This window comes from Labrus bergylta, chromosome 16 (genome assembly GCF_963930695.1).
Source record: "Labrus bergylta chromosome 16, fLabBer1.1, whole genome shotgun sequence".
Lineage (NCBI taxonomy): Eukaryota > Metazoa > Chordata > Actinopteri > Labriformes > Labridae > Labrus > Labrus bergylta.
In genome coordinates this window covers 9,624,267-9,648,196 of record NC_089210.1, presented here as the reverse complement: position 1 = coordinate 9,648,196, position 23,930 = coordinate 9,624,267, and the positions used below count along the sequence as shown (strand labels likewise).

General features: G+C 40.5%; 2 protein-coding genes across 2 annotated transcripts; one reads left to right on the top strand and one right to left on the bottom strand.

The window, feature by feature from the left end:
- Nucleotides 1–4,350: 4,350 nt before the first annotated feature.
- Nucleotides 4,351–6,361, bottom strand: LOC109983106 (migration and invasion enhancer 1-like). Its single transcript, XM_065964732.1, has 4 exons — nt 6,208–6,361; nt 5,686–5,787; nt 5,489–5,561; nt 4,351–5,204 (listed from the first exon to the last, which is right to left on the bottom strand). The coding sequence occupies exons 1-4, from the start codon at nt 6,234–6,236 to the stop codon at nt 5,121–5,123; spliced, it is 288 nt and encodes a 95-aa protein (XP_065820804.1). The 5' UTR covers nt 6,237–6,361; the 3' UTR covers nt 4,351–5,120.
- A 1,279-nt stretch (nt 6,362–7,640) lies between these two features.
- Nucleotides 7,641–13,980, top strand: si:ch211-214j24.15 (uncharacterized). Its single transcript, XM_065964731.1, has 5 exons — nt 7,641–7,807; nt 8,740–9,426; nt 10,681–11,391; nt 11,561–12,220; nt 12,750–13,980. The coding sequence occupies exons 1-5, from the start codon at nt 7,783–7,785 to the stop codon at nt 13,493–13,495; spliced, it is 2,829 nt and encodes a 942-aa protein (XP_065820803.1). The 5' UTR covers nt 7,641–7,782; the 3' UTR covers nt 13,496–13,980.
- Nucleotides 13,981–23,930: the final 9,950 nt, after the last annotated feature.

Below are 23,930 nucleotides of genomic sequence, written 5' to 3'. Positions count from 1 at the left end.
ACTTTGTTGAACAGAAAAACATCAGAAATTGACATGTATTTTGATAAAATAAAAACAACCTAACCACATGATGACAGTATCTGCATAGGAGCTGTCAGAATGTGAAAGTAATTTATTGAACTGTCAGGCTGTCTCTCTGCTGGAACAATCTGTGTACAATTACCACTTGACACATTGTTAGAATCTACCTAGACACTCGGTAGTGTACTGTATATACCACATGCATAAAAAGCAACTTTTATTGTTGTTCTTGGTTATAAACACATCCAGACCACAACTGACAATAGGCCTATTTTTTGACAAATGAGTGCTTTGTAGTGAATTAACTGTCACCTTGACAATCGACTATCAACCAGAGACAGTAAATATCAATGGAAGAAGCCTGAGGGATGTCACCCAGCTGTTACTGCAGGTGGACTTTGGAATACCATCAATGGAGGTTGCCATGCTAAAAATGCTGTCTCAACCTTACTTTCAGTCAACCTAACAATCTAAGAGGTGTTGAGTTGAGTTTTAAGAGTCTTGACAAACCATTACAATGCGCCCGGCTATCAGTCAGGTCAGCTGTGTGCCTTATTGTGAAAAATGCTAATCCTTCATAGAATCAAAATGGACAAGTTATATTAAAAACTGGCTTTTTTGAATGGGAGTGTGTAAGTGTCTTCCGGTGCTTCTTTAGCCAGCCTCAAGCAGACACTCGACAAACTGCAGGATTTTGCACTTCCCCATTGGCTTCAACACAGCGGTTTCCACTTGCTATACACTCAGCTTCTATGACCCTCAGTCTGGGTAATAACAAAGAATGGTACCGAGGACTACCCAAAATATTTCTTAAAAAAAGAAAAGATTTAAGTTCATTCCTAAGTCGTTTGGCCCGCTTTAAGTGAATTCTGGTGCACTTTGTCAGATTGTCCTTTTGGTTTGGAGTGGTTTGAATGCTCAAATGAACTCTGGTGTGGGTCAAAGAACCAAACAAGAGCAAACAAGTTAGAAGCTCTGTAAGGCTATATATGAAGGCAGGAGTACCTCAGGGATCTATCCTTGGACCAATTCTAATTACAATGTATATAAATAGTATTGCAGAAAATGTTGAAAACTGTAAAATTCACCTGTATGCTGACGATGCAATATTATATGCCATTGTGCCCTCCAATACTCAAGCCCTTTCATTGCTACAGACCGATTTTAACAATTTCCAGCAAACTTTTGTTCATCTTAAATTGAAACTGAGCCCCCAAAAAACTAAATATATGATCTTCTCAAAACAGAATGTTGAACCCATTAATAGAGGATAGCTAAGTTGCCCTCTCTTGTTTCATACAGTGTTTTTAAAGACCTCGTGTCCAAACTATCTCAGGAAGGAAATTGTTTCACAATGTGAATTCATTTTAAATGGACATGGTTTACATGATGTGTGAATATGTGTTTCAGTGTCTAGATGCTATTATTGTTTACTGTTAATATGTTTATATTTGTGCTGTTTCTATTTTTGTATTGCTGCAGGGCACCCCTGGAAAAGAGACCTCGGTCTCAGTGGGTCCTCCCTGCTAAAATAAAGGATAAATAAAATAAAATAAAAATAGATATATGTGACCTCATATCAGTTATAAATCATACTATGTCACTTTATATCATCACTTGTCACTTTAAAGTGTAATTTACTGCACAGAATGTCTTAATTGTCATTTATAGATATATATTCCATATGTATGTATCTCTCTATTTATCCGTTTTTATTTATCTTATTGATTCTTACCTAATTGCTACTTTGTCTTTATGTTGTTGTAACGCCTGAATTTCCCCTCTGGTGATTAATAAAGGATGATATTATCTTATCAAACATCTTGTTTTTTTATAGATCATTTCTTGTTGTTTGCCTTCATTAGACAGGAGATGTAGGGGAAAGGGGATTACATGCACCAAATAGCATCAGGGTTGGATCATGAACCAGTGACCAGTACGACTATACTGCAGCCTCTGTATATGACGTGCCTGCTCTACCAACTCAGCGAAAGCAGACCTCCCCATCCCATCATCTGTGTCATCCTGGTTACATTTTTTTTAAGGAACTCTATGATGACAAAGCATCTCTCTGCCTCTCCTTCTATTCCACTTTTTCAGCCCGTCCAATTGTGACACTACCAATGAGTGCGCTTCTGCTTGAAGTTTCTGCCTGTTAAAGAAAGTGTTTCCTGCCATTGTTTCCAAGTGCATGCTCATTGGTTAAATTAAGTTGATCTTTATAAATAATATGACGAAAGAGCATGATATAGTCTATATTTAAAATGTCAAAAGACCGTCATTTGGGGCAACATGATGTGGGGATATAATCACTGTGTGGAAATCTGATCATGAATCATTTCAGTGGTTGGGGGCACATGTGTTTCCATACTGAAAATTTGAAATGTTGATACATTGATTGATAAAAAACAAGCTCATGGTCCCCACTCGGCCCTCAGTGGAAATATATAAATACTTTCCTACTCACAGTAAGAGACAGTGGGCCCCAGCTATAGTGACACAGTAGCACAAGCCTGTTATCACCAGTAGTGAAAGCTATCTGTTGTGTCCATGTGTCTTCACACAGAACATGCAGACACTCCCAGTCTGCACGGAGCCATTTTCATTCAGAGGTGTTCATAGTTTTTAATGTTAACCCAGAAGTCATAGATAGTTGTGGTGTTTAGAAATCTTTCCTAGTTAAAGATAAAGATAAATAAATCCATACAAAGTGTGAGGCACCCAAAATAATCTATTTGTACATGACATCAACTTTACCTGTAAATAATCAACATGCATTTGGATAAATTGTGACTCAGGCTTTTTAGGTTTAAGAAGTTAGGGGAAAATGAAAACGTTAAGGGCTTTCACCTAAACACACCTGTGTCATTAAAGCTGTTTAAAGGCTCTGCTCTTTTGTGTATCAGGGTGCACAGAGCTCTATCAGGGTTTGAACAAACACCTCTGATGTGGGTTATCATTGAGGACCAGAGCCAGCACCAAAGACCCACCTAGTCACAGAGTATGACACGGCCATACACAACCTAGCTCACATTAAACTGCAGAAAATACACAGTGGAGGCACTTATACACAGTGATACTGATGTGATATACAACCTTAACTTCTTTTTAACATCTTCAGTGGTTCTTTAACAAATTGTTCACCAATTGAGTAGCTGATATGTGACTTCATCTGATAATATATAATCAAGAGCCTTCCTACAGTCTTTGTTTTAAAGATTAATATGAACCCTTTTTTTTTGTAGGACAAGAAAATGAATGACCTTCGAAAACGACCAAACCTTTTCATTTTTTGAGGGTTAGAGAGATGAGAATGGTAGTGAAAGCAGCCCTTATGTTTATACCATGTAGTCACAGCTCTGATACGATTTCCAAGTTGCAAGGATACTTACCATAAAAATAAATAAAACATTCTCATCATTTACTGTATGAAATTTGTTTACACAGTTCAAACCAGAACAGATTATGAAACAAAGCCTCCAGGGTTGTGAGTAGTTTTTTTTGTTAAACCAAATCATATACCTTTCTTCTTTTGAATTCTCTCCACGCATTCAACTGTTAGTATGAGATTCTCTCTCCTTGAGCAGTGGGGGGGGGGGGTATGCTGGAGGCCAAACACTGAGTATGACAGTCTTTGTTGAATTTGGCGCCCCTTAGTGTGTTTGGTCTGTAGGGCATTTAAGCGCTGCATAACAGAGTTCTGAAAAATCAAGATTCCAATCTTTTGTGTGTAGTTTCCTAAAAGCTTTAAAACTCAAATACAGTCTGTCAGGCACTTTTTTTTTTATTGTCTCCCAAAGACATAAACTAAAGGTCATGTCAAATTGTTAACATAATAAATGTGACTATTAGACAACTGGACATTCAAGTTTACTTATATTCCAACTTCTAGATTCTGAAATGTCCTCTCTCTGTATGTCTGCTGGAGCAGAGAGGAACTCAAGTATGTAAATGGAACTGATGCTTATGCTGACTTAAACAACTGTTGCCATGCAGGCTAAACAACATACCAGGAGAACCCCCCCCCCCTACCCTGTTCAACCTGTGTTGTTAACATACCGGCAGTTGCTGGACAACATTAACAAGGGACCCAGCTCGATAACAAACAACACTGGATGTCTCCCATAGGTGCAGCTCTTTATAAAAACTGCATAGTCACTACCACACCCCATGAGGTAAGCCCAAGGTGTGCTGATGAAAAAAAAATCTAAAGCAGCACAGGGGAAGCTTACAGAAAAAGGGTGTTAACATCGTACATCTGTTAAGTCTGTATATGATCATGCAGATCTTCTGTAGAGTGTGTTGAAAATAAAAGTCAAAAGACAGTACTTAAACAAGCTGCACCTTTATTTGAAGTTTACAGTTTTGAGGAAAAAGTGCTGATTATTTGTGGAGAATGAGCCGATCTTACAAGCTGTGAGCTGACAGACCAGTGGGCGGTGGTCTTCAGATGCACTCATGATGATCGATTGCGAACCAGTTTGAATTACCCAAGAGATTCTAATAAGGAAAGCGGAAAGAAGAGGTCGCCGTAGAGAGTTTCCCTTCATGCTAAAAAAAAAAAAAAAAAAAAAAAAAAAAGTATGCTGCACTACTTTGCAGTGCCATTGAACATACAAATTGAACTGATAATCACATGAGAAATAAAGAAACAAAAATGCCAAAAAACAAAGTCAAGCAGTAATTCAAAAAATTCCAGGCAATAAGGTTGTAGGATAATTCAAGCAAGTGCCTTTAAAACCCTTCTTGCAACAGCTTCTCCCAGTCTCAGTCCCTACAAAGTAGGCACCTCCAGGCATGGATTCATCATACCCCAACCTTTAAGTTTACGGCTGGGGCAATCATTAACGGCCCTGAAGCACCACGATGAGAACAGAGAGGGGAGCCCGAGGGCAGAGAAGAGTTTGACGATCTGCATCACACAAAGCAGAAAGTTGTCATATTGCATCTTTTTTTTTTTTTTGTTGCTGTCGTACAAAGTGTGGTGTCTATCCCTGGCCGTTTCAAAGAATGGAGTTAGGCCAGAGGTGGTGCTGGCAGTGTACAGTCGCACAGGCTTGTGTGGATGCCGTCGATGGTAAAAGGCAGGACAGAGATGTTTACATGATAGTGCATGGCGCCTTGCTTTTGGTGATCTTTTGCACGGGTTTCCCAGCGCAGGCATCCTCCAACGCATTTCTTATCTGTAGCAGGTAAGAAAGACACAAACATGAAACCATTATGATCAGACGCTTTAGCACTCTTCATAAAGATGGGTTTTAATCAAAAAAATAGAAGTATAGAAACAGGAAGTAGAAGTATAAAGGAAAGCACACATTGAGAAACACATGTTTAAGAGGGATTTAAATGGGAGGGGAGCGCTGTCCAGTTTCATCTCAGCAACACTGTTCTTTCCAGAGACCTTATGTCGATATCATTTACATGTTATGGACAGTTTAAATGCGTTTAAAGCCAGAAGGGGACTCACATCATCCTCGTGAGGGAAGCCACCCAACTCCAACTTGGAGAAGATCAGCTGCCCGTTGACTTCAATCTCAAAGCTGCCTGCAAAGTGGAACAAATGTGAGAAGTTCACCTCCACGCTGACTCCATGAGCTTGATCAGAAACACAGTACACAGTGGTTCCCCGCTTCAAAGTAAAGGCTTGCTCAGTTGTTGCATTACTTGCCTGATCTTCCCACAAAGCCCGACACCACCGCCTCAGGAAACTCATCCTTGATACCCCTGGCGAGTTCCCTATAGCGGGGTTCGTATCCTCATGCTCCACTGCAGGGACACAAAGCAGGAGTTTATAAAAAATGATTATCAAGGTTACACTGATCTCCTAAGAGTTAGTACCAGTTATGAACTTAAAAAAGGTATGAATGTGTGGGTGTGGGTGAGATGTGCATGGATTGTGTGCGTGTGCATGGATTGTGTGCGTGTGCATGGATTGTGTGCGTGTGCATGTGTACATATATATTTTCGTGCAGCAGCTGGATTGCTCCTGCAGAGTTTCGTTGTGTAAAATGCAATGACAATAAATAGCCATCAGTTTGCTCACCACGCTGAGTAAGCCTAGCTGTAAGCTAAAGATGCTAACGTTAGCTATGTTGGTTTAAAGCAGGTTAAATACACAAAACTCAAAGTTAAGCTTGAAACATTACAATGATGAAGATGGTGCGTAAAATAAAAGTGTGTACTTACCAGTATTCAACTCGTATTGTGACCCCCATAGTCGTTTTCTGGTTTTGTTCCTCTGCAGGCAGATAAAGTCAGCTCTGTGTGCGAGTCAGTGTGTTCGCTGGTTTTATAAGACTGAGCAGCTGAGCGGGGCGGAGTCTGTGTGACAAAATCCATAGACTGTAAATATTACAAAACAAAGGCGGCGGCAGCTGGGGAAAAAAAAATCAGACCCGGAAACAATAAAAAAACAAACAAAACAAAAAATGTTTATTGACAATCTGTAGCGATGGGGTGTAACGTGTAATAAATAAAAAATAACAAATATACTTTCTTTTACCTAGGCTACCTGATTTTTGTTTTGTCAAGCAAGGTCTCAATAGTTTAAAAAAAAACCAAAAAAAAAACAAAAAAACTGTGGCCTATCTTGTGCTCTGATTTTCTAAGCCTAATTGTGATAAACTTGGAAGATTAAGTATACTTAAATGTCTTTCTTTTTCCCTTCTCCATGTTACGGACGGTTGTAAAACAAGGGAGGTGGAACCAAAAAGTGCAAAAACCAAAAATATTTAATTAAACAAAAAGGCCAAAGGCAACAAAACTTGATTTTTAAAAGTTCAACAAAAAACACAGGGATCAAAAACAAGGAGCCACAGCGGAGCATGAGCAAAACTGACATTCATACCACAAACGATGAACTGACACAGAAGGGAAGAAACACAGAGACTAAATAGACACAGAAGGGAAGAAACACAGGTGAGACTAACGACACAGGTGAAGACAATGAGAGCAATCAACACTGGAGGGAAACACACACAGAGGAAGGAATGGACACAACACTGAGGACAACTACAAAATAAAATACATGAAACACTGAAGACACACAGAACTCAAGAATGAAACGAAACACACTAGAACATAAAGAAACACTAGGATATGAAGTTACAAAAATAACACATGAAACACTAACCTAGAAAACACACAAGGGAAACAACACCATCAGACAAGAATGAGAACTAAAAACAAGAAAACCTAAACTGTGAAAATAAGAAACCAAATCATGACACTCCAAGCTGAACAAAGGGCTGCTTTGTCTTTTCTTTCTTTCTTTCTTTGACTTGTATTTATTGTCTCAACATTTCCTAAATATTTTTGATGTGTGCGATAGTTTTCCCCCTTTTGCTACTTACTTATTGTAAGAATAATTCTGTGTAGCATTATAATATAATCTTTTCTATAACAGATACTCTTGTATCCATAATCTGAGGAAAAATTGAGACCATTTGATTGATTTTGACATGATATTTTGGAATTATTTTGTGCACATTTTTCACAGGATAACAATTATAAACACTGCCCACAGTCTTCTGTTTCTTGAACTTTGGACCTGCTGCAGAGAGGTGTGGTTCTTACTCTTCACTTCATGCCAGTCTGGTTACTCATTACAGACAACCTTCAGACTCATAAAAACAAAAAAACACTAACTTCTGCTATCAATCTGTGTCCACATTTCTCACCAAGAAAGCAGAAACACGGACATTAACATTGACATGTGAATAAAAAATGTTAGTTTGTTTTTAATCTTCCAGCTTATACAGGATGGCAACCAGCAATGTGTCGACATGTAAGTTTTGCCACACCTTTCGTGTCGATTGTTTTTATTTGAAGATTTTGAAACAACTTCCTTCTTTGTAATGGTAATGTATCTACTGTATTGTGTTATATCTTAAATGAGTTTTACATATAAATATTGTATTTTCTTTCTATTTACATCCCATACTCTTACCCTTTTATTGTCTATTTTTATTACTTATTTGCAATGGAGATACTTGTTTTTATAGATCCTCTATTGATTTTATTTTAGTGTCACATAATCTGAGATACAAAGATTTAAGGTGGTATCATTTTCCCGTTTAGAATATATATGCACAAGAAAAAACGGAATCACGTGTGAACTTTTGTATACTTTGGTCTTGGTCTTGTGGTCTTGTATATTTTTAGTGCTGCAACTAAAATGATGTGGCCAATCATATTTAGAGTAGAACTATGTCACATAAGAAGTGCTCGTTTTGTCGACAGAGCAGAAAAATTAAACGGTTTTAACAAATAAATAATAATAAAAAAAAAAAATATATATATATATCCCTATATTTCATTTCAGAATGCGTGTTGCTTTTTAAAGAAAAGATATATGAATGTCTTAACACTTAAACAGATCTGAATGCAGACAGCTTGAAGTGATGACAGAATGTGGAATGATTAAAAACATGCTGAATTGTAGTTAAAAGCATTTACAATATATGGTAAGACAACAATATAGGAGGACAAAGTCTAAATAGCAGGTGATACAGAAGCAGTAAGCTATAAAGTCGTCCTGTAAGAAAGCCTCTGTGTTGAAATTGAGCAGCTTATCAGTGTATCATTGTATACACTTAATACTGTTCTAATGGTATGTGAATATTTTCTCCTCACATAATATTTTGTGAAACCATTTGAACCGGAACTTTGACTGTCCCCCCTCTTTCCCCTCTGTGCATATGTCTTTTTCTTTGCCAGGGGACGGCTGGAGCACATCACAGTTAAAGATCATCCTCCTTGGTGGGAGAAACTCTAGTAAAAGGTGTGTGGGGAACCTGATCCTGGGCCATGAGGAGTTTGTCACCAAAGAGAGGACCTCGTGCTCCCGCAGGCTTGGTGTGGTGGAGGGGAGGTGGCTCACTGTGGTGGACACCCCCGGCTGGTGGTGCGACTTCAGTGCTCGGGACACACCCGAGCTGGTGAAGAGGGAGATTATCAGCAGCGTGTCTCTGTGCTCACCAGGCCCACATGTATTTCTGATTGTCATCAAGGCGAGCTCAGCCTTCTCGGAGAGGCGTCGCAGGGCTGTGGAGGAGCACGTGGGCCTGCTGGGTGAGAGCGTGTGGAGTCACTGCATGGTGGTGTTTACCTGCGCTGACAGGTCTGAACACACAGAAGCGTCACAGCTCGTGCGGGCGGGGGGAGACGCCCTCTGCTGGCTCAGTGACAAGTGCAGGAGCAGGTGCCACAGTGTTGTCCTGAGTGATGATGCTGAAACCACCAAACTGCTGGAGAAGATACAGGAAGCTGTGACAGAAAATGGAAACAGGGCGTTTGAAATGCGGGAAAAAGTTTTCCTCGCGGCTGCAGAGGAGAAGAGGCGAGTGGAGGAGATGGCCGAGGAGAGGTTTATGAGAGTGAAGAAACAAAGAGCTCTCATGAGAGGTGAGTTCATCTTTGAAAAGTGTCGCTTATTTTGGCTGCGAGAACCATCAATCATGCTTTTTCAGTCTTTCAATAGACATTGTGTCAGTCAGGTATAGTTGATGACATTTGAAGTGCCTGTGGCTAATGCAAAGTACACTTACACTAAATATTTCATAGAAAAAGTAAGTGCTCTTGTTCAAAAAGGACATGACATGCGCATAAGCCCGTGTGCCAGGCTATGGAAGACAAAAACAATCATGCTTGAGATAAAAAAAAAGTTATTTTTGGGTCCCTTTTGCCTTTATAAGTTAAGACAGCTAAGAGAGACAGGATGCGTTGGGAGGAGAGAGTGGGGATGACATGCAGCAAAGGGCCAAGGTCAAATTTGAATCCACGACCACTTAGATGAGAACTATGACCTCAGTGCATGGACCGTGCGACATAACCGTTTGGCTATATAATATTTCAAAATTCTGTTATCTTGAGATTTTCACCAAATTATGAATGTAAATCAAGATAAAAAGAAAACAAAGATGCCGTCTCAATAACTGTGACAGCTGATCTTAGTGGAAAATATCATTAATGAGTTGCATACATAAAGCATTAGACCATACTTAATTCATTGTTCAGTTATCAATCCTTCCTAACAGTAATGACAGCGATCTTCAAGGATGAAATTAGACTTAATCAAATAAACACACCCTCTTTTAAGAGAATCCCAACTAGATTATCCTGTGACCTTGAGTATCAAATTGTTTCTTTGTGCATTCATACGCCATGGCTATAAATTTCAATTTTTGAAACAAGGCTTAAAAAAATCCTACCAAAAACAAAAATGCCAGAGCAAATTTTTTTCCAAGTCCAGCACTGGAAAATAGACGGTATAGAGGTTTTTGATTGTAGTTTTCGGTAATTAAAAACCAACAATACCCAATATACTGCACCTAGGACTACTTTGTGATACAACCTTAAAACTAGATGAAACATTAATGATGACTTAAACTATGTGATGCACGACAATGACTGTATTGATCTTCCAACATGCAGAGCAGAGTTATCTATTCCCTCCTGTCTCCAGTCTTTATGCTAAGCGTTATGTATGTTGTATGTATGTATGTTATGTAAGTATTGAACTGCTAATGTGTCTTGCTGTTCCTTGACCTGCAAATCGTCTACTGTACGCTGGAAAATGTGTTAAATAGAAGCCAAATAAACACTTAGGTTACTAAAACTTTCTCACCCTGCTCTCTCTTTCCACTCTTACTTGCCCAGAGAGGCTACAGCCCGTTACTGATATTCGGATTGTTCTAATTGGAGCAAAGGGTTCTGGGAAAACTTCCACAATTAACACCATCCTGAATAGAGAGAGTGCAATGTCACAGAGGAGAACGGCCCAGTGCGTGGCCAGAACAGGGGTGGTGTTTGGGAGACAGCTGACTGTGGTGGACACACCAGGCTGGTGGATGAACTACTTCAGCGATGAGACCCCCGTGTTCGACCAGAGGGAGATGGTGCTCAGTTTGTCCCTCTGCCCCCCGGGGCCTCACGTCTTCCTGCTGGTGATCCGCGTGGACAGGGCCTTCACCGAGACCTACAGAAGAGCAGCCGAGGAGCACCTCCAGCTGATCGACCGACGCATTTGGAGCCGTGTCATGGTGCTGTTTAGTTTCGGGGACTGGCTCGGTGACACGACTACCGAGCAGTGCATCGAGAGTGAGGGGAAGCCTCTGCAGTGGCTGGTGGAGAGATGCGGCGACAGGTATCACGTTCTGAATAATAAAACCAAAGGGGACGGGTATCAAATCAGAGAGCTGATTGGGAAGATTGAGGAGATGTTGGCAGGATGCGATGCCTCCCAGCACTGTGAAATAGAGAGGAGAGTGATGGAGCAGCTGGAGGGGAGGAGGAGGAGAGAGGAGGAGAGGGCCAAGGAGAGACTGAAGAGGAAGGAGAAACAAAGGCAGATGGGGAGGGCTAAGCTGGGTGAGTTTGATAGGTTTAAAAGTCAATTATCTTTTTCTACTCCTTAAATGAAAAAATATTTAATCCAACTTTCCAGATGCACTTTTCTGTCAGAATCTTTGGACATACGTCAACAAAGAGTAGATGTTTTCTTTTTTTCTAACATATTTATTCATCTTCTTTCCATCAGAGAAGCTCACCCCTCTTTTGGAGCTGAGATTAGTGCTCCTCGGAGGCAGGCAAACAGGAAAAAGCTCCTGTGGCAACACTATCCTGAGCAGAGAGTGCTTCCAAACAGAGAACCAAACCACTTCCTGCTCTGAACAACAAGCAAAAATCAGCAGGAAGATGGTGTCAGTGCTCGACACACCCGGCTGCTTCTCTGGGGCCGCCGACCTCCTGGTGCCGTCCTGTGCCGTCCTCCTGGTCGTCAACGTGAGCTCCTCGTTTCGAGAGTCCCACAGGGAGGCCTTGGAGAAACAGCTGGAGGGAGGAGGAGACCAGATGTGGAGCAGAGCATTGGTTCTGTTCAGCCATGGGGACTGGCTGGGCGACACATGCGTCGAGCAGCGCATCGAGAGCGAAGGAGAGCCGCTGCAGAGGCTGGTGGAGAAGTGTGGGAACAGATATCACGTTCTGGACAATAGATGTTGGAGGGATGGAGCGCAGGTTCAGGAACTCATTGAACTGATAGAGGAGATGCTCTCTGGTGAAAGGCTGGCTGCTCTTCACAGAGGCGACAATCACATGTGGAAAACTGTTTCTTCAGTTGGGCAACAGCAGCAGCCGAAGACCATGAACCTGTGTAAAAACGATTTTACAAACTGCAGACATCAGCTGACCAATGGATGTGAGTAAACCTCATGCAACAGTTTTCTTTCCTGCACATTTCAGTAGCCCTGAAAGGACAAAACAAACACCTTTTATTTTTTACATGTTTAATGACTACAGGTTCTTCTACATGCTTGGAAGTACAGACTAGGGAATTGGCCAATCCAATCTGCACTCTAGTGTCCTGATATGATAAAGCAATACAAGCTGATTATAGCAATTTATTATTATTTATAAGTGTTTGGCAGTGCTAGATGTATTAACAACTAAGATGTAATAGTTCCTGTGCGGATGTTATGAAGAAACTTTAAAGAAGCTGCACAATACAAAACAGCAATATGTTTTATACAAAAACAGCATAGAGTTAGCAACACACAAAATAAATCTAACAAAAAACACATCAGGTGTAATAAATCAAAGACTACATTATAGAACAGTATGGCAGCATATCCATCATTGTAAGATACGTAGATTATCAAATGATGGGTGGAGACCGTTGGTTGCAGTTTTTATGTTGCATAATAAATCTCTAATTATTTCCTTCGCAGTGACTCCAACAGCCTGTATGACTCAAACATCATCAAACAGCTCAGATAATGGTGGTCGCATATTGGCACTAGCTCACGGAAGATCAGGAGGAAGGGCAGGACTTAATACCCTGGATAGAGAAACTTTCAGGTCCTGTTTGGCCTTTGTACTCTCTGGTGAAAAGGGACTGAGGTGGACTTTAAATCTACCTGTTTGGTTCCCTTCGGGTGAGCTTCATTTGAGACTGAACATTGAAAAGCAAGTCCTTCTGTTTTCCTCAAGGCGACCGACAATGCTTCCTTTGTTACCTGAAATGCAGCACAAGGTGCCTGCAGAGGAAAATGTCTTGAGTGCGTATTCCCTCTTCCATCCTTCACTGAGGGAGCAGACTCTCAGGAGGCTCGCTGAGTCTGGCAGTCTGCAGGCGCTGATCGACCAGTGGGATCAGCGGAGCAGCCTGGAGGAGCTGGAGGCCTTCATCGACGACTACTTCGAGATGGTGTGGGAGAAAACCATGGGGTCGTTTCAGCCACCTGAGCCTGATCAGGATGCTGCCGCAGAGGAGACAGAAGGTGGGCAGGAGGACGTTCTCTCATCCATCGACAAGAAGCTCTCAAAGCTGGAGCTACTCGAGGAGATCAGGGTGGATATGGCCGAGCTGAGGAGGAGTCTGGAGCTCAGCTGGAAGGCCATACAGGACCTCAGGGGAAAAATCAAAGAAGATGATAATAAAAGTGTTGATACAGGGGAATCAAACATGGAGTGAACTGTTCTCTCATGAAGTCAAATTTAAAAGGTGTGCATTGGCATTTGTAAAAATCTTAACTCTCTGTTTCTTTTTTTAAGTCACACAGTATGTTTTGTCATATTTAGTTGTTTATGTTTCTGTTTTGTATACACTTGGTGCATAGACAATACTGCAAGAGTGCCAGTAAGTCACCCTTTCAAAAGTAAAATAAAGAAAACCTTTTAATGCAATCTCTCCACAAGGGGGAGCTCCTGTCTAGGAGTTAATTTGGCCAGTGAACTATCATGCTTCAGTGTGTGTGTTTTCTAGACGAAATAAAGTGTTATGTGGTGAGTGCAGTTGAAACATGTCACTCAGCTAAAAAGTCACATTTTCATATCTTTTCAAAAACACACATGTGTTGTATGTAGAAGTCAATGTGTTAGTCCATCTGGCAGGTAAAGTTAGAGCCTGTATTTTACTTTGTATTCTGGCTTTGCATTCCATTAAATTTGAAAGTTTTATTTCCATGTTTTTGCATCAAGTTTCAAAGATTGAATTCAAAGTGATCAATAGAACGCCATCATCGTGAGCTTTAGTAGAAACTTAAGCACAGGGGCAACTACAATTTCTAGAGATGGAGGATGACTGCTGGGATTCCTCCTGTTCAGAGCATTACGGGGGTTGAGGTCAGGATTGTTTGCAGACCAGGTCAAGTTGGAATCTGCAAGAAAAGAAACATTTGTCTGTGGGCCTCCCTGTATGGAGGTCATTGTCATGTCAGGTCAAAATCAAGGATAACAAATTCAGTTTGACTTTCTCTTAAACTTCTGACTCATAATAAATGATCTTTGAGATAAGAAATTAAGACATCTTTGGAGCATAAATGACAGATATCTGATGTAAGCAGTAGACAGAAACAAAGGGAAAATAACAATATAGTGAGAAATACAATGACCATATCGAAAATGATTGTACATCTATGTGTATAATATCAATATAGTACAAGAAATATGAATAAAAAGTAAGATGTTCATACTTTAAAGAGCATTAATGGTTTAAAGAATTATTTAAAGATGAAAATAAAAGGACTTTGGAAGCATCAACAGTTGTTATAATCTGATAACAGACACATTTTTACCTCAAAGATGCACACAAGGTCCATCCAAATACTCTTGGTTATGAAGTGTAACATCAAATTCATGGCTTTGAGAGGAAATATTTCTATTGTGGCAGAAAAGGGAATAAATATTTGGCAGAAGTGGAAGAAGTGAAACGCTGGTTTAATGGAAGCAACAAAAAGAGTTGTGGACAAATGGTGCTTTCTGCCTCTCATCTGAAGCTATAACTGACCATGGCAAGCAGAGATCAGGCTATTTGTTTCTCTCTAAAAGTCATTCACCTTACAAATCCAATGATCCCCTGCGACTTGGCAGCATATCACACGAACATTAAAGCCTCAAAAGGTTGAAATTAACCATGCTCATCAAGTCCACATGTGGGTTTCTTCCAGTTTACAGCTGTGACAGCGGTTAAAAAACAGGAGGTCTACGATATCCTTTGTTAGGAAAATTGAGAATCTGCACGGGTTCAATTTTAAAGCCTTTTTTCCCCGCAGAATCAAAAGACTTCAAGTGAGTCACACATAGCAGAACATACAACTGCACAATGTAGAGGCAAACAGGGATCTGGTATAGTGTAAACACAGCGACAGTCATCTGCCGTCAAGGCTGTCTTTTCAAATGCCCCTTATAAAAGTGATCGGTAACACCGGGAGGCACATGCCTATTTTATGACATAGGGGAAAGTAGTCTGATCTTCCAGATGTAGCTGTGTGTATACATATGAAAAAGAAAAATATCTGTAATCACTGAGTTTCTGTTTTCTGTTGTTTATCTGTTTTGGTCTGACATCACCATCATCATTATGTCCCCCCCGCCTTTTCCTGAAGCTGCTTTGGGGTTAACTTTGCACGTAGTTGATCCACATGGCAGCCAGAGATAACTGCACGAAACATTTGCACCGCAGCAATCACATTTCACTTCTGCTGATATGATATGGCAGCATTGCGATGCCTTGATTTGGTTTGACTCACTGCTGTTTGGGAGTTTGTAGTTGAAGTTTAGATGCTCCCTGTGTGCGAAGAGGTTTGGAAGCCTGTACCAGCTAAGTAGAGGAACATATGTGAAGAAGTTAAAATGAATAAAAAAAAAATAAGGCTCATGGTTAGTCATAATTATGACATAGAAAGTCCAAATGTTCATTCAAAACAATATATATACACACACTCACAGCATGAGAGGGTTCCCACTCTGACCGTAAAACACTCTCCAAATAATCTCGCAATGGAGGGAAGAAGTAGTTCCCATGCATGCATGACGTGGAATATTTCGGATTTCCAGTACGATATGTCATTGGAAATGCGTCAAACATGCTAATGAATATAACATTTCATCACTCAGTCACCCAAGCTGCTATTCACTGGAGGTAGGCAAAAAAAAACTGGTGTCCAACAACCTATCCCTGCTGTTTTACAAAAGCTTCGTGCCCATATGCCGTAGTAGAAGACTCGAGCTTTAAGTATTTCAAGTACTCTAGCCTTGTTACAATGTCCCATCCCGTGCTCACATTAGCCTGTCTGTGGTCCTTGCCCTTACTGGTGTACACGAGCAGTGAATGAACAATAACCTCTGCACCAGCTGTTGCACAAACAACAGATGGATGGACCTCCTGTGCCACTTAAAGCTATATCACATTGATCACACACTGCATGCATAACAACGTCAGAGACTCACAGGTTGATCAAAAATATGATACATGGATCCTAAAGGCACCTATTTTATTTTATTTTATATTTTCAAATACATTTAATCTACTGTATGTTTTCAAATTTCGAATTCGAAATTGTGTACTTGGTTGATGGCCATTTTTTTGTTTTCTTTGCCTTAATAAACACATCTTTAAACCAGGTGTAGACAGGGTCTTACTCACTAGGTGTCATCTACAAGCTGCATTTTAAGATAACAGTGTTTGGTTCAGCTGTACAAATTAATGTTTCTTTTTTCTTATCTCCCACAGTGTTGTTGAGAGATGACCCGTGAAGCCAAGCCGTGAAGTGTTATGATAACCACAATAAAAGATGAGAGAAATCAAAGCCATGAGGATGAAGGCGAAAGAGTAAGACATTTTGAAAATGGCATCACAGGAAGCTTGATAGCAAAAGGAGAGATTTGTCTGCAATCATAGACTGTTTATCTCTGCCAGTCTTCATTTTGTGCCTTTCCCTCTTTGCAAAACACCTTCCTCAATGTCATTTCTCCATATAGCCCTCCTCTCCCCGCTGTCTCATCATCCATCTTCCTCTGTTGTCAACATGTCATTCTTCCACTCTTTTCTCCCGATGCTCAATTTCTCTCCACCCATTCTGGCTTTCTATTCTCCCAACATCCCATTCTCTCTGCAGTTCTTCATCATCCCCTGAACTCCCCTGCTTCTTCCAAATCAAGTTGTGAGTGCTCACCCCCCCCTCCTCCTCATTAGTTCTGCTGCCTGGGAGGAAGCAAAGGAGAAATGGATCTCCTCTCTCTTTTTCTCCGCCGTGAAGGCTGTTCAGGAGACAATTCTGAGCCCACATCCATCTCTATTAGCGGGACAACGCAGTGACCAGCACGACCCCCCCCCCCCCTCCCCTCCCCCTGCTACCTTGTATCACGTTTCACTGCCCGCTCTTTTTCCAGGTGGAAAAAAAAATCCAGTCAGAGGGTCGGAACAAGGATGAAGAAAAGGGATGATTTAGACTTTGTGTAAAAAAGAATCATCCAACCTCCGTTTCCCTCCATGCTCTGGTACGATGGAGTCCCTAAGGGGTGATGTCTGGGACACGGTGCAGTGTCAACCAGTGCACCTCAGCAGGAGGCCTGAACTTTTCTACCTGTTCCAGCCCATAAAAACAGTCTGCAGAATGGAATGACTCACAGTGGCGCTGATATTTCCAAAAAGGTTTCAGGCTTAAAGTGGGAGTGCAGTACAGATACAAGCTGTCATCCCCAGCTCCGAGATCCGAGTTCAGAGGTAAATGGAACGCACCAAAAAGACTCCTTTGAAGCAACTTACATGTCTGTCTAGGTTGTGTCTGCTTGCCATTGAAATGAAAGTGTATTTAAACATTTCAATTTGAAAGCTGCTTACTTCTTTTCAAAGAATGGGTACAGTTGAATAAAAAGGTTGCTGTTGCAAGGTGTGCCAGTTGCTGCTTTTCGACACTTCTCGACCAAAAACATTATTTGTCAGTTCACAAGCTTTCAACTCTTAAATCTTTGCAGTTAAATCCTTTAGAGTAAATCAGACCTAAGTCAGTATATTCTTCAAACAAAGTGCTTATCAGATCAACTCTACACATTTCTGAAAGCACACTTGGAATGCGATATCCTATTCTTGTCTCAAACTTCCAAACTTGACATTCATTCCCAATAACATAGGGACTTTCCATGGTTTTAACTTTTTCTCAAACGGTCTTATTTCTGAAGATTTATTTTTGGGATTTTGCCTTTATCTAGACAGGGCAGTAGGACATAGGAGAGAGAGTGGGGAATGGGGAGTACCGCATTCTCTGTACATGGGGTGCAGCCTTATCGCTCGGCCATCGGCGCCCCTCTCAAGCTGTCTTTTATTATCGTTTACTTTTTTATGTTTCAAACCAGAGTCCAACGTCATGAGTGTCTTGAAGAAGACACCATCCAGTGCCATTGAGACAATCTTCTTGCATTGTGCTTCTCACTCCACCCTTTATTACACCATTGGTTTCATAATCCAAAAATGAGGCAGTCATAAGAGTTATAAAGTTTTTAATGTTTGTTAAAATGAGATGGTTTTGAAGCACACCGAACCCTTAACTCCAAACTCAAATGTCTCCTTACAGCTACCATATGTGAACAATTTTTGCTATTTGTTCAATACTGTTGATTTTAATAGCCAAACTATGTGTCGCTACACATTTACCATCAACTGTAGTTTGTCCCAGAGACTTCTGAACCAATCATTGCATTGAGAATACATGCATAGAAGGATGAACATAAATCTTCTTGAGTTAGTCTGCAGCAGAACCCACATCAAATCCTTGCTTGAGTTAAGTTCAAGTCTCAGGTCTTCAGGTTTGATTCAAAGGTATCATCAATCAAGATGGCACAGGACATTAGTGTGAGGGTTTTAGGCCTTGTTGAGACTCCATTATGACATAACAGGTAACCTGTGGGAACAATTCCACGGGAATAGTTCAGGAAAAGTCTGAATCAGTCCAGACGTCAAATGTGAAGGTGATGGAGGAGTGCGTGTCAGGAGCAAATGAGGTACACTTGGCTTTGCTGCCACCTGGACTGGACCACAACAGCTATGAACACACACACACACACGCATACACACCCAGGTCTCACCCTCTTCCATCTTCCCAAATCCCCGTCTGTCACTGAGCCCCGTCAGGATACGCTGGGTCAGGGAAAACCTCAAGGGCAAAGTTCAGGAAACAATTAAGGAAAATAACTGCACCCCGATGGACCGAATTCCAGCTCCATTTTGGATATGTGTCTGTTTCTCAGAAGGTCTCACTCGTTAAATCATTAACCCCCTGACTGGAGACCACAAAAGAGGAAAAAGCAACACAGTTGTATGTGGAAATTTTCTTTTACACCCCATCTGCTTCAAAAGTGGCTATTACAAGAGCTATATTAAGAGCTATTAGCTAATAGAGGGATGAGATGGAGTGAGAACCCTGTAAATCAATGGAGGCTTACAGGGTTTGTGGTTTGACCCTGAAGTCCATTTCACCTTCAGACATTTCCTTCCAAACCAGGGCCAACAAAAGAGCATGCTTTCACAGCTATTTATTGCTGCAATATGTCAGGAGCAACAGCAAAGGATGAATGGTATGGAAACATGACTGTAGCTCCAGAAGTTTTTTATTTAGAATTTATGAGTTGAAGGGGTAACATGATCATTTTATGTCAGATTTGTTTCGCATCATTTGGATGTAATAGATTGAACTGTTTAGATTGAATGAATTGTTTAGATTGAACAACATGTTTTCAATGTATTGAGTTCAATTTTATTCCAATCTTGATAAGGCCTAGAAGTTATTTCAAAGTATCTTCCTCCGATGTTTTCTCAAGTGCCAGCATGAGGTTGACATATTTTTGAACAATTTTTTGGTTAATGATTACAGTATTGACTGTGTGAAGGCTGTAGTAGGTAACTAAACAGAGTTTAAAAGCCGGAGTCTATTATTCAGAGAAAATAACTCAAAATGTCCTAGACTAAAGTTCTATAGAATTACAATCCTAGATTTAGAAGAAAAAACTCACAAACAAGTACAAAACCTCGTTAAAATTCCTTGTGGGACAGTCAGTCTCCCTAATCCTCTATAATTGCGTTGCCATTTCCCTTTGACTCCCTGCAATTCTCCACCTCTCCACCAGATGCCCTCGGACTTTTACTCTTTTCTCCATCCACTCCTGTACTCTTGTCTGCTCTAGTTTTTTTGTTGCTTTAATTCAACTATATTACTCTTTTTATGATTTTCTCAAAAAAATATTACTTGAAAATCACTCTTGAAGAGGATATAGATTTTATTTGTGTGTCACAAACATATAACCCTGCCTTTTCCATCCAGTTGCAATAATAAGCTGTCGATGTTGATGATGAATGCATGTGAATGATCAAATACCTACAATATCAACAAAATTAACATATACAATAGCCTTAGCAGAATTCTGTGTTTGGCAAGTATCCGAATGCTAAAAGGCTGAAACTACATTTTCTTGTATATTGTTATTGTTAACATGTTAGCGAGGGAATGTTTGCATTTAGCTCAAAGCTAACACAGCTGTTGCTAAGCTGCGCCCGTTGTCTCATTGTGCTGCTAGCACGGGATAAGACTTTAAAGTCTCCGTTAAAGTGTTGCTTGTTTTGAATCTTTCCTTTATTCTTTGTAAATACTCTGAGGATTAACTTGTTTATGCCATTTTGTATTCAAATGAAGCAATCATAGGCGTCAAAGTCGTGTATCGGTTGATCTGCATTTATAGAATACGTCTGAAAAGTTTGGCAACTAGAGCTCTGTGGGTTACCATGTGGATGTGTTTATCTACACAGCCACATTTGCAAACTAATAGAGCTTATTTCATACATGACAGGATCCTTAAATTTAGACTGAAATTGATACAATCTTTGACATTACATTTGGACGACTGAGTTCAATCATCTGCAGCCACATGATACTGCAGTTTCCCCAGTGAAAGAAAATATATGATTGAGCGGAGGAGCCTCAGCTCTAAAGCCAACAACGTAACAGAAGTAAAGAAGTTATTTGAATGCATGTCGTCTCAAGAGGGATATGTGGTGACACTTGCCAGAAAAACAACATAATGGACATAACAAGAAGAAGAAAGAAAACTAGGCGAATTAATACATATTTTATGTTTAGAGCTGAGAATTGCAGTAAATTGACGCATACATTTAAACTCCTTCACACACACACCCTACCTAGGTCTATTTGTGTCTGTGTTGGGGATTTCCAGTACATTAGCAGCCAGCCATGCACGCTGGACGAGTGAACATGACCTACCACAGAGGGTTATGGCCTATATGATTGATGCTAATGAGACGAACAGCACGCTGGACCGTAAAGACAACACGACTACACACCTAACATACATCTTGCACAGATAAACAAATGTACCTATTAGCTTTACATGGAGCGTGCAGTAATAAAATACAATCAAGATGAGGACATGGCGAACAAAAGCAAACGTGGATTCACATGTGCATGAAGTGATGATTGGTCTGAATTAATGCCTTTGTTTCTCTGTATTAATGTATGAATTTAATTCAATAGTATTGAGCTGTTTGTGGAAGTCCAGGGCTCAGGATGATAACGCTCTGGAAGGAAAGGATGCTTGGAGGAAGGTAAAGACACAGGATCAGGTTATCTGTGATTGCTATTGGATACCACCCAACCAGCTAATCATATTACTCCCCTTTCTTTGCCTGGCTGTCAATACTCATCTTCGGGTTGCACTTCGTCAACTCTTCACTACCATCTCTTTTCCTTTCTTTCCTTTGCCTTTAAACCCTTCTTCTAATTTGTTTTCGATTTCTCTCTTTTCTTCCTCATGCGTTTGCCTTCCTCCAGGTGCTTAAGAAGTCAAACGGCAGCAACTTTTATGATCCCAGGATGCTCATACAGACCAAAGGAAGCCCCCCAAAAACCAATGTCTTGCCTCATTTGCAAACACAAAACTCCTTTGATCCATGCACGACACAAAGTGTGTGCAAGTTTAGTGAAATGTAAATCCCTTGTCCTGCAGGGAGTCTATATGCAGATGCTCTTTTTCTTCTATCTGAGCAAACAGCGGCGATATAATTGTAATTCACTGATTTGAATATATTTGAATGGCTACTTGTGCATCTTATAACAATAGCTTTTCTGATTGATGCCAAGGGAACAGTGCGTTTGTCTCTCTCTCTCTCGAGGTGCCGGGGTGCACTCACAGAATGGGGATTAATGTCTCCATAGACATCAAGGTTTTAAATCACATGGTGCCATCAATATTCCATCACCGTCACCTCCAGTGAATCGGCTCATCCATTTGGCTGATTATAGTGGTTAACTGAAGCGTCACCATAAAAAGGAAGGAGAAAAGCATGCTAAGAAAGCAGATAAGCACTACTTTTCTCAATTACAGTGCATCATAAATGATCCTATTGAAGGCAATGCTTTGCTTCTCTAAGAGAGAGGAGTAGGTGAGCTCTAAAGATGCTCTCAAAACCACTTTAAACACATTTCTGAGAAACAAAATGATCAAGGCTATAGCTTATGCAATCAGACAAATAAAATATTACAATTAAAATTAAAGCATACCCCGTGGTCTAATGAAAAGACAATATTGATCAGATAAAGCAGAATGAGAATACAGCCACTCAGCAATGAAAGCATCATCTGGTCCCCTGAACAGTATTAAAAACAAGTGATTACCATTACAGTTCTCCAGATACTTGTAAATGCAATATCTTATGATACTAACAGAGCTTTATTTCGTGTGGATTTGGTTATTTTTTATGAAACAAGGGGGGAAAAATGTCATGCCTTTTGCCGGTGGAAAATTCCACACAATTCAGGCTCATTTTTGCTACTCTCAGTCTAGTTGCATTCTATGTTTTCCATACACCTGACAAAAGAACAATACATTTGCCTTTACTTGGCTGTTCTCTTATATAAAAAAATATTTCTTAACGTTTTCCCTTGTTAAGTTACGCTGTTCCTGGAGGTTATCTTACCCTCTTGCTCAGAGTCTTTTACATCATCTCTGAATAATCTCCCCAGGCTTTGAGTGTTCAATATCATTCTGCCGCTTACCCAGTAATGTGTGAATTTTGGTGCTCAGATTACAGCAAGGTAATATTTGAAAAATGCAACAGGAGCCTATCTTTGCAGAAAAAAATCAGATTCAGATTGAGATTCATTTTTCATTGTGCTCTAGAGGAGAAAAGGTTTTCACAGTCTGTAAAGATATAAAGATATTCAAACCCGCACATCAACAGATTCAAACATTTAAACAGCCCAAAAATCATTTACTGTCATTTCCCTGAGCTTTTTAGTTCACTTTATGGCAGTGGGCACAAATCTCCTCCTAAATCGTGCCTTTTTAAATATTTAATTGTCTGTATCTGTGGCCAGAGAAGAGGAGGCTGATGCTTGGTGGGTGGCAGGACTCCTGTCCTGGTTAAATGCTGTGATAGAGATGGAGATTCCTAAGAGGGCTGGCAGGTTTAGTGAGGTTAAGGGATTGACCTTTTTGAATTTTCTTTTGTCTTTTAGAGAACATGTTTTAGAGAAGATATTCTTATTTATTTCTAGTCTTGCTTCTGAGAGAGAACAAAAAATAAATCACAACCAAACATGAGATGAACAAATTTCCTGAGCCTAACTACAAGCTGTCTTTGCTCGTTGCTCTTGTGCATCTCTCAGTGTTTGGTTCCCAGGTATACACCAGGGTCATGTGTTCTGAGGGGGTCACCTGTTTTACAACCTGCAGCCCCCAATGTCGTGACAGCGGGGGATCTAAAGGGTGAGTCTGGAGATGAGCACGCTCTGACGGTCAGCCATGTGGAGACAGACTTTTTTACAGCTGTTCAGGAATATGTCGGTGCATCTGCTCAGAGATATAATGCCCCGCTTGGTGTTTATGTGTGTGTGTGTGTGTGTGTGTCAGGGAGCTATAACACTCTGATACTTCACTGCAGCTGTATTGCTTTTGTAGTTAGTTTTTCGTGTCTGCAGGAGATAGAGTTTTTTTCAACATTAGACACATTTCACAATTAAAAAGCATGACAGATACGTGATGGCACCCGACCAATAATCATGACTGACATGATGACGCTGGAAGGAAAAGGGGCTGGACTAGACGACACCCAGAAAGAAGAC

Coding starts and splice junctions, on each gene's coding strand:
- si:ch211-214j24.15 (XM_065964731.1), top strand. CDS start 7,783: ATGGCAACCAGCAATGTGTCGACAT. Junction 7,808..8,739: donor AACCAGCAATGTGTCGACAT/GTAAGTTTTGCC, acceptor TTTCTTTGCCAG/GGGACGGCTGGAGCACATCA. Junction 12,221..12,749: donor ACATCAGCTGACCAATGGAT/GTGAGTAAACCT, acceptor TTTCCTTCGCAG/TGACTCCAACAGCCTGTATG.